General features: G+C 40.4%; 1 protein-coding gene across 1 annotated transcript in view; it reads left to right on the top strand.

Annotated features, from left to right (window-relative positions):
- The first annotated feature begins 1,095 nt into the window (after window positions 1-1,095).
- LOC105511526 (proteasome-associated protein ECM29 homolog) overlaps window positions 1,096-10,468 on the top strand; it is a 29,013-nt gene continuing 19,640 nt past the window's right edge. Inside the window, exons 1-6 of the mRNA XM_011941686.1 lie at window positions 1,096-1,584; window positions 1,853-2,020; window positions 4,582-4,661; window positions 5,585-5,690; window positions 6,448-6,495; window positions 7,692-7,813. Of these exons, the coding sequence (XP_011797076.1) occupies window positions 1,543-1,584; window positions 1,853-2,020; window positions 4,582-4,661; window positions 5,585-5,690; window positions 6,448-6,495; window positions 7,692-7,813 (566 nt within the window). The 5' untranslated portion in view covers window positions 1,096-1,542. The remainder of the gene's footprint in view (window positions 1,585-1,852; window positions 2,021-4,581; window positions 4,662-5,584; window positions 5,691-6,447; window positions 6,496-7,691; window positions 7,814-10,468) is intronic.

The raw sequence follows: 10,468 nt of genomic DNA, 5'->3' as shown, positions 1-10,468 counted from the left end.
TTTTGAGATGGAGCCTCACTCTTGTTGCCCAGGCTGGAGTGCGGTGGCTTGATCTTGGCTCACTACAACCTCCGCCTCCTGGGTTCAAGCGATTCTCCTACCTTAGCCTCCCAAGTAACTGAGATTACAGGTGCCTGCCACCATGCCTAATTTTTGTGTTTTATTAGAGATGGGGTTTCACCATGTTGGTCAGGCTGCTGTCGAACTCCTGACCTCAAGTGATTCACCCACCTCGGCCTCCCAAAGTTCTGGGATTACAGGTGTGAGCCACCGCGCCTGGCAGGCTGATGTCTTAATGAGTGTCCTGGGAAACAAACTCAGAGATTTCTGTGTGGGAAATTTACTGGGGAGTGCTCTAGGGATCACTGTGGGGGCACGAGGAAGCAGGATAGGGCCTATGACTGAGGGAAGGCTGAACTGCTGCCATCGTTTCAGTGGATACCAGCCTCTTGAGGAGCTCTGAGCTGGCATGGGTGGCCTTTTGGAGTTGTTCTGCTTTGAGGCATGGAGCCTGGCCCTCTATGTCCCCTCAGTGACCAGCCATTGGTGGTGGGCTGCTGCATGGGAGCCCATGATGTTGGGCTCTCAGGGCAGTTGGGGAAGACTGACTAGGCCAAGAGGTCAGCTCTCAGGCAGCTGAGTCCTGCGGAACACTGGAAGCGTAGCTAGGCGCACCCACTGCCACTTGTTTTTGGGTGGGTGTAATTCTTTATCTTAGAGGCCACTACTTTAGCATTTAAAATAAATTCCTTGAGCTTGACCTCCTTTATTTTATCATGTTTTATTTCTGTGGATCGTTAGGCAAATCTTTGCTGGTTGCAGGGCCTTGCTGTGGTGTCCCACACGAACCTGCTTCATTGTTGTCTGCAACAGGAGAAAGCTGCAGTTTGTTCTGTCATTGACGTTCCCCTACAGTACACTGTTATCACATCAAAAGTTGTTTTCATTCTACTTACTCTCCTTGTGGACTCCTCCTAAGTTTTTAAAAAAGTGCTTACATTTTACAAAAATAACATAAAACGATTAGATATATTTGTTCAGAGGAAAGTGAACAAGACTCAAGTTAATCAGGGTTAGGGTGGTCTAGCTTAGAAAAGACTTAAGGAAGACAGATGTTGTCTTCACATGACTGTCTTATGATCATGTGAGATTATGCATAACATAATGGAGAATTATTGAGTTGCATCCCCAGGTGGTGAGGGGACCACTTCTATGGACTTAGAGGTGCATTTAGGTCATTTATTAGCAGCAATGTAGAGGAGCTTAGGAATTGCTGATAGTTGAATTAGGTGACTTTTTATATTCTTCCCAACCTGTTTTCTGTCTCCGTGGTGGTAAGATAACTCAGTATTAGAAACTGAGTGAAAATTTGATTTTAATATGTCCTAGTAATATTGATGATGTAATTTTTTAGGCTGGAGAGAGAGAAGTATATTATTGCCTACCTCTTTTTCTTTGTTTCCAAGTCAGGGCCTTTCTACCTACAAGGAACTTTGTTCTCTGGCAAGTGATCTTAGCCAGCCAGATCTGGTGTATAAATTTATGAATTTAGCCAACCATCATGCAATGTGGAACTCTAGGAAGGTAAGTTGCTATCACTGGACAATTATTATTTTTTTTTCCTGCAAACCAAACATGCTACATTGGTAGACAGTGGCAAATGGTATACAGTGCATTTTGTGAAAGTATGTGCCTGATGAGAAAGCTGAACCCCACATAGCTACTATTGATTGGAAAGCCCAATAAATCAGGCTGTATTTAGGCATAAGTTTGGGAGGGAGAATTTTTTGCTGTGTTAATATTTTACTCTAATGGGTGCATCTGAGTCACTTCAGCCTATTATTATTTTTAGGGTGCTGCTTTTGGTTTTAATGTAATTGCTACCAGAGCTGGAGAGCAGCTGGCTCCTTTTCTGCCTCAGCTAGTTCCTCGACTTTATCGTTACCAGTTTGATCCCAACCTTGGCATTCGACAGGCCATGACAAGTATTTGGAATGCGTTGGTCACTGACAAATCCATGGTAAGTGTCTGTGAACCCTGTGTTAGGAAAACACTGTAGATTGTCCAAGGTCATGCATGGGATTTAAACCCAGTGCCCATCTTCCTTTCTACTTTTTATACTTTACTTGTTTAAACAAACAAATTGTCTTTCATTCCATGCTTTCTTCCTACTTTCAAGGTATCAAAGATGTGTGTGGCAGCATTTATTAAAATCTCCAAAATGGAAACCATCTAAATGTCCACTGGGAAGATGGTTAAGGAAATGATCATATACTCACATGAATGGAATAGTAAACATGGAGAGGAACGATTGACGCAGTGGAGAGTGGGTTGTGGCCCCACCTCCAGCGAATTCAGTTAGGTGGGGAGACATACAAGGAATCAGGCAGTTGCCATTTTGTTTTCTCTGTTGGTGTCCTCTCATCTGGCTGTTAATCATGTTCCATCCCACTTTTAGATAGTAAGATTTCTCAGGGCTTGTCTCTGAGTATCTTTTTGTTCTCTGAGCTTTCTCTGTATACATCAGTTCCAAGGCATATAAATGTCATCTGTATTGTGAAAGTTCCCAATCTTACAGTTTTGGTCCAGATGTCACTTGCACTTTAGACTTACATATGTAACTGTTTACTTGAAATTTTCACTTCAGTGTTGTTTCAGAATACTGTAAACTCAACATGCCCAGAACAGGACTTAAAAAATAACCTTCCCCCTCTATTCTCACTGTTCACCTATTTGCCCAAGCCAGAAAACTTGGTGTCATACTTTATTTTGGGCTGTGTCTCACCACCACCCCCAATTGAATCTAGTAGCAAATTCTGTTGATTCTGCTTCCAAAGTATTCCTTGAATCCACTGTCTTCTTTCCCTAATTCTTTCCTGATGAACAGGTCATCATCGTCTTTTTTTTTTTTTCCTCTTTGCCTTTCTTCATTTAATTATCTACATAGTAGCAAAAGTGATTTTTAAAAATGAAAATTAGATTGTGCCATTTTGGATTAAGATCCTTTAGTAGCTTTACAGCCTCACTTTAAATAATTCCATGATCCTTACTATGTCTTACAAGTCCCTGCCCGTAATGTAGCCCCTTCCTGTCTCTCCTGTCTGGTACTAGGCTGAATATGTTTCTATTCATGGTGGTAGGTACTTGAGGGTTCAGCTTTGAAGACTCAGTGAGTTTTGCTTGCTCCAAGAGAACATGTGGCACTTCTGGGTCAGCCAAGATCTAGTAGGCCAATGGGCTTTTTAGGTCTGAGCTCAGGACACAGGCCTAGACCCTTGAGACGTGAGTGTCATCTCTGTGAGTGAAAGGATTAAGCCACAAGTGTGGATGAGATCATCCATGGAGAATGTTGAGAGAAGCAGACATAGGAAGACATCAGTTTGTTATTTACTTCTTTGTCTTGGTTTTCTTATATGTAAGTAAGGATAACAAAACCTTTCCTACCTATAAAAGTGGAAAAGCCATAAATTTTTGAGAATGTCAGCATTGGTATAAAAGTGATTCTACCATTATTTTCTCATTATTACCAAGTTGCTAAGTGTATATCAAAACAGCACAGAGGCTTAAAAAGTAAAACTCATCTTTCATTCTGAACAGTCATAAGCCAGGCACTGAGTAAGGTACTGGGGATAAAAAGATGAGTGAGACACTGTCCCTCAATAACTGCACTGATAATGAGTGAGACACTGTCCCTCAACTAACTGCACCGATGATGAGTGAGACTCTTTCTCTCAGTAACTGCACCGATGATGAGTGAGACTCTTTCTCTCAGTAACTGCACCGATGATGAGTGAGACTCTTTCTCTCAGTAACTGCACCGATGATGAGTGAGACTCTTTCTCTCAATAACTGCACCGATGATGAGTGAGACTCTTTCTCTCAGTAACTGCACCGATGATGAGTGAGACTCTTTCTCTCAGTAACTGCACTGGTGATGAGACTGTGTCCCTCAGTAACTGCACTGATGATGAGTGAGACATTGTCCCTCAATAACTGCATCAATGATGAGTGAGACACTGTCCCTCAATAACTCCACTGTCCTGTGCAGTAACTGTACCTGACCCCCTTGAGGGTCTCCAGTATAGTGGAACAGTGCAGTTATTGAATGGTTTTGTGTGATGCTCCTTCAGAAGGTGCTACAGGAACAGAGAGGAGAGTACCCAAGCCAGTCTGCTCTGAGAAAGAATGGCTAATATGAACCTTGAGGGACAAGTAGGAGTTAGCCAAGCAAGTAGGACCTGGAAAGGGGATTGTAAGTAGAGGTGGCATGTGCCAAGGAATGGAGTGGATGAGTCATGGAAGGCTTTGTGTGCATGCCTGGGTGATTGGACTTCATTCTTATGCACTGAGGAAAATAAGAGCATCAAATGTACATTTTAGAATGATCACCTGGCAGCTTTATAGCAACCAAAAGTGGGAAGAGATTTGTGGGCTGAGTGGCCTAGAGAGACATGGAGGCTGTAAAATACAGAAAACATGGGCAGTGTGGGTTACATGTGGTTAACCAGTGTGGTTAAGAGTTGAATAATTTGATTATTGATGGATTTTGCATTTAAAATTTTATCCTTTGGCTTTCCTTAGGTGGATAAATATTTGAAAGAAATTCTTCAAGATTTGGTTAAGAACCTTACAAGCAATATGTGGCGAGTTCGAGAATCCAGGTACCATTTTTAGGAATATAAGTTTAGTCAAATAAAACCGAATTTTTTTCCCTTCAGAATTTCCAGGTTTTATACTTTGTGCAAAAGGAATAAATTAAAACTACTAAAAAGCTGGCCGGGTGTGCTGGCTCACACCTGTGATCCTGGCATTTGGGGAGGCCGAGGTGGGTGGATCACCTGAGATGAGGAGTTCAAGACCAGCATGGGCAACATGGTGAAACCCCGTCTCTACTAAAAATACAAACATCAGCTGGGCCCAGTGGCGTGTGCCTGTAGTCCCAGCTACTCGGGAGACTGAGGCAGGAGAATCGTTTGAACCCAGGAGGCAGAGGTGGCAGTGAGCTGAGATCGCACCACTGCACTCCAGCCTGGGCGACAGAGTGAGACTCTGTCTCGAAACAAAACAAAAAACTACTAAAAAGCATATTTCTTGTTGGCTACATTAGGTAGTTATTTTTCTTTAACTATTTAAGCTCTGGTCAATGATTTTCCTAAATTGTCATAGTTTATATAAGTATGAAATCAAAGAAGTTGAAGATTACCTATTAAATTGGTAGATACCAAGATATATTTTTGTACTGTCATGACTTTATAGTGTAGAATTTCTGTATACAAATTACATTCATTCAGTGCCCAGTATGTACGTGGCAGTGTGCTAGGCCCTGGGGGCACACTAGTGAATAAAAAACGATGCATCATCTCAAAGGGATTGTATTATAGTTGTGGGAAACAAACATTTTATACTTGTAAATTCTATATATATGGTATATTTGAGGGACCTGGAGAGAAGTCATTGCTGTTCTGGGGTGAGGGGATGAGAACTCGAATTAGAGGCAGAATCTGTTTTCTTTTTTAGTATAAACGTTTCATAGTAAAATACTGACCTTCTTCTTCATATGTTGAAATGAAATTTTAATTTTCAGCTGTTTAGCTTTGAATGATTTATTGAGAGGAAGACCCTTAGATGACATCATTGATAAACTTCCAGAAATTTGGGAAACGCTTTTTAGAGTACAAGATGATATCAAGGTATTATAGAAATAAATTAGCATTTATACATACAAAAAGTTAAATTGGAATTATTAAAATATTTATGTTGTATATGTCAAAATTCCATTTCCAGGTAGAGACCGATGTTTTCCCCCAAAGTTTCAGTCTTAATGTGTCTATGAAGTTACAAGATTGGGTATCCTTAGATCTAAATTAAATAGACTTGAAAAAAAGGTGGCTGTATACCTTCTTTCAATAGAGATCACATAATTCTGTTGGATTAGGGACAAATAACAGTTTTGAATGTAGTAACAGTATTTCGATCAGTTCTGTAAATGGGATTAATTATTCTCAAATAATGTGACCAATCCCTCTGAATTTTTCTTGGGCAATCTTAATTTTAGGTATTTTTGATATTTTACCGTTAAAATTAGACACTTCAGTTTTACCTTTCTTTTTACTTTATTTATTGGAGGATTTTAAGTGTTTCAGAATTCTCACATAGATCTTTATGTATTTACTTTTATAATACATTTAGTTTCTCAACTGTTAATAGCTAAATTTATTAAGGTCAAAATAGGTTACAGTTAATGTTTAAAAATTAGTAGTATGGCACGGTAATGTGTTCCTTGATGGGCGGGGAGTCTAATGAGATACCAATTTTTTTTAACCTAATATGAAATGTAAGATTTTCCACCAATCTCTATAGGCTCTGAGGCAATTAAATTACAAATTGTAGAGTAGATGATAGTGAAACTCTCTAACTTGTATGATCTCACACTTTTGTCATTTTTAGGAATCTGTACGAAAAGCAGCAGAACTAGCTCTGAAAACTCTGAGCAAGGTGAAAACTCCTGTCTTACGTTGGGAATGGAGTGGGGCAGGGTTCTGGGTAACCATGACAATGATTTACTTATTGTCATAGGAAGTGACATGTAGTTGCAGTATAATTGGCTTCCTGTTGTAGTTCACTACTCTTAGAATGAATGAGAAAGCGAGTGCTGTAAACACTGTAGTGCTGGTATGTTTAGAATAGAGTATACTTGTGGTCTCTTTAAATGGTGAAATTAAGATAAAACTTTGACTTAACCCTGAAGAGCACGTCACTCAGTTAGATCAAGCAACACCGGTCTTTTCTCTTGTTTTTGCTATGTTTACATATAAAGCTACCTTTCATATCTATGAGGTTGGAAAGCTTTTTGAAACTAAATTATCTCCCACTTGAACTTGATTTTGTGATATATCAGGAACTTTACATTCTAGTTGCACAAACCTTGCCATAGGTCACATAAGTAGTAAAACCAGGTTTTAAATACAGGTGTTTTCTTGTTTCAGATGTGATCTTGACCACTATATTGTGTGCGACCCGATGTTATTGATGATGAGGATGATGATGATGATGATGATGATAACACTTCGACACTTCTTTAATTTTTTTTTTGTTTGTTTTTTGGAGACAAGGTCTCACTGTGTTACCCAGGCTGGTATGCAGTGGTGTGATCACAACTCACTGCACTCTCGACCTCTCGGGCTCAGGTGATCCTACCACCTCAGCCTCCTGGAGAGCTGGGACCACAGGTGTATGCCACCATGACTGGCTACTTTTTCATATTTTTTGTGGAGACAGGGTCTCTTCATGTTGCCCAGGTTGGTCTCAAACTCCTGGGCTCAAGCAATGCGCCTGCCTTGGCCTCCCAAAGTGTTGGGTTTATAGGTGTGAGCTACTGCACCCAGCCCTAAACCTTTTTTAGAGTGCTGTCTTACATATTTTCTCATTCGATCATCATCTATTTTGTTCCATATTTCACAAACTAGAGGACCAGTGCTTAGACAGTGAAATACGTTACCAAATTTTCTGTTTAGTCCTCGACAGGCCTAAGACTCAATCTCAGATCTCATTCCTCTGTGTCTCTGTAGTGTCAGAGAAAGTAGATTCACTTATTCTTCTCTGTGGATATGTGAAGTAGAAAGTCTTGTCAGATGAATGCTTTATTGGATGAGCGGTCACTTTCACTAACATCCATGCTCTTTGTATGTGAGGTCTGTGTGAAAATGTGTGACCCTGCCAAAGGAGCAGCTGGCCAGAGAACCATCGCTGCCCTTCTGCCTTGCCTTCTGGACAAAGGAATGATGAGCCCCGTGACGGAAGTTCGAGCCCTCAGGTGCGCATCCGTTGATGAAATGAATGTATTGGATTTGCTCGGTTCCTAGAAATCGTGTTTCTTTCAAGGTTAGATTCTGGAAAATATGGAGAAAGAGGTTTAGGAGAATGACCCTTGGGTCATTTGTGAAAACTTGTGAGTCAGAATATTTTCACAGAAACATTCTCATGAGACCTTGTTTTTGCCCAGCATTCTGAGTCAAGCATGTTTTTCTGTCGTCATCAGCCTCTGCTCCCAACAAGCACATCTTCCTGTTACACTGCAGGTCCTCAGGAGCATGCTTGTTCATGATAATATTTAGTAATATTTCACAGATTATTAGATTTAAGACAAGCTGTTTACCACCTGCAATGATAAAATATTCAAAAAAATGTACTTACACTTTTAGATATAACATATGGCTACTTTAAGTTAAAACCAATAGTGTAGGATTCTAGTTTGTATGTTTTGTTTGTTTTTAAACTACAGTGCTGTCTAGGAACTTTATCTGTTCCATTTTTATTTCACTCTTAAAAGTAGAACAAATTACTAATAATAGTGCCAGCAGTATTTCATGGCAAGTAGATAGTTGATGAGAGAAAGGTTTTTTTACAAGGACTCACCTAACAACTGCAAAGGCAGATGCAACTAAGAGTATCACTTTGGCTAGGCACGGTGGCTCATGCCTGTAATCCCAGCACTTTGGGAGGCCAAGGTGGGCAGATCACCTGAGGTCAGGAGTTCGAGATCAACCTGGCCAACATGGAGAAACCCTGTCTCTGCTAAAAATACAAAAAAAATTAGCCAGGTGTGGTGGTGCATGCATGTAATCCCAGCTACTTGGGAGGCTGAGGCAGGAGAATAGCTTGAACCTGGGAGGCGGAGGTTGCGGTGAGCCCAGATCGTGCCATTGCACTCCAGCCTGGGCAACAAGAGTGAAACTCCATCTCACACAGACAAAAAAAAGTATAACTTTTTGCTCTCCTCAGTAAGATCTAAGTAGTGATCATTAGATGCCCCTAAATCCACTGGGTGAATGGCTGACGAGAACTTTATAATGATTCAGGGCAACCAGACCTGAACTTAACAATCACTCCTCATAGCGCAAAAAGACAACCAGTGCATCGTGATGTGATGGAATAGGACACACACAGCATTCTTTGTGTGTGTGTGTGTGTGTGTTTACAAAATTGAACGTGAACTCAGTTTAGCCTGTAGATCTCTACAGGGGAGAGAGGAACATGTTAAATGACCTGACTGGAATGCAGTCAACGAGGACAAATAAGAAAAAAAGAGGAGAGTGGAGACTGTTAAGAAAGATTTAAGAAATGCAGTAGATTGCAATGTGTGAGTGAGCTTGGATGCTGATTCCAACATGCCAACTGTTTAAGAAGCTAATGAAACAGAGAAATTTGGATACTTGATATGGAAAAATCATTAATATTTTTAAAGTGTGAAAATGGTATTATGATTATGATAAAGAATCTTTGTCTTTTAGATATTCATAGTGAAGTTTAGTTAAGGGATATGCTTTCTAATGCAGTCACGTGTCACTTAGTGATAAGGATACTTCTGAGATGTGTCATTAGGTGATTTCATGGGTGTGCAAACATTAACATGAAGTTGGAAAAATGGTGCAGTTCGATTGCTTGATGCAGGGTTGCCACAGATCCGTTCACTTCATGTCTATGTCACATTTTGGTAATTCTTACAGTATTTCATACTTTGCAGTACTGTTATATTTGTTTTGGTGGTCTGTGATCAGTGATGTTTGATGTTACTTCTGTAGTTGTTTTGGAGTTGTGTGAACTACACCCATTTAAGATGGTGAACTTAATTGATCAATGTTGTGTGTGTCCCGATTGCTCCACTGAACAGCTGTTCCCCATCTCTCTCCCTCTTCTCAAGTGTCTTATTCTGAGACACAACAATATTGGAATTGGCTAATTAATAACCCCACAATGCCCTCTGTCTAAATGAAGGGAAGAGTTGCCTGTCTCTCACTTTAAATAGAAAGCTAGAAATGATTAAGCTTAGTGAGGAAGGAATGTTGAAAGCTGAGCTAGACTGAAAGCTAGGCCTCTTGTGCCAGACAGCCAAGTTGTGAATGTAAAGGAGATGTTCTTAAAGGAAGTTTAAAGTGCTGTATCAGCCAACATACAAATGATAAGAAAGCAAAACAGCCTTTTGCTAACTGGGAGAAAGTTTGAATATTCTGGATAGAAGATCAAATCAGCCACAAAATTCCCTTCAGCCAAAGCCTAATCCAGAGCAAGGCCCTAACTCTCTTCAATTCTGTGAAGTCTAAGAGAAGTAAGGAAGGTGCAGAAGAAAAGTTGGAAGCTAGCACAGGTTGGTTCATGAGGTTTAAAGAAAGAAGCTGTCTTCATAACATAAAGATGCAAGGTGAAGCAGCAATTGCTGATATAGAAGCTGCAGCAGATTACCCAGAAGATCTAGCTGCGATCACTGATAAAGATGTCTACACTCAACAACAGATTTTCAATGGAGATGAAACAGCCTTCTCTTGGCAAAAGATACCGTGTAGGATTTTCATAGCTAGAGAGAAGTCAGTGCCTGGCTGCAATGCTTCAAAGGCCAGGCCACCTGTCTTGTTAGGGGCTAATGCAGCTGGTGACTAAGTTGAAGCCAGTGCTCATTTACCATTCTGAAAAT

Source organism: Colobus angolensis, unplaced genomic scaffold, assembly GCF_000951035.1.
Source record: "Colobus angolensis palliatus isolate OR3802 unplaced genomic scaffold, Cang.pa_1.0 Scaffold103, whole genome shotgun sequence".
Lineage (NCBI taxonomy): Eukaryota > Metazoa > Chordata > Mammalia > Primates > Cercopithecidae > Colobus > Colobus angolensis.
This window is presented reverse-complemented; position numbering and strand designations above follow the sequence as displayed.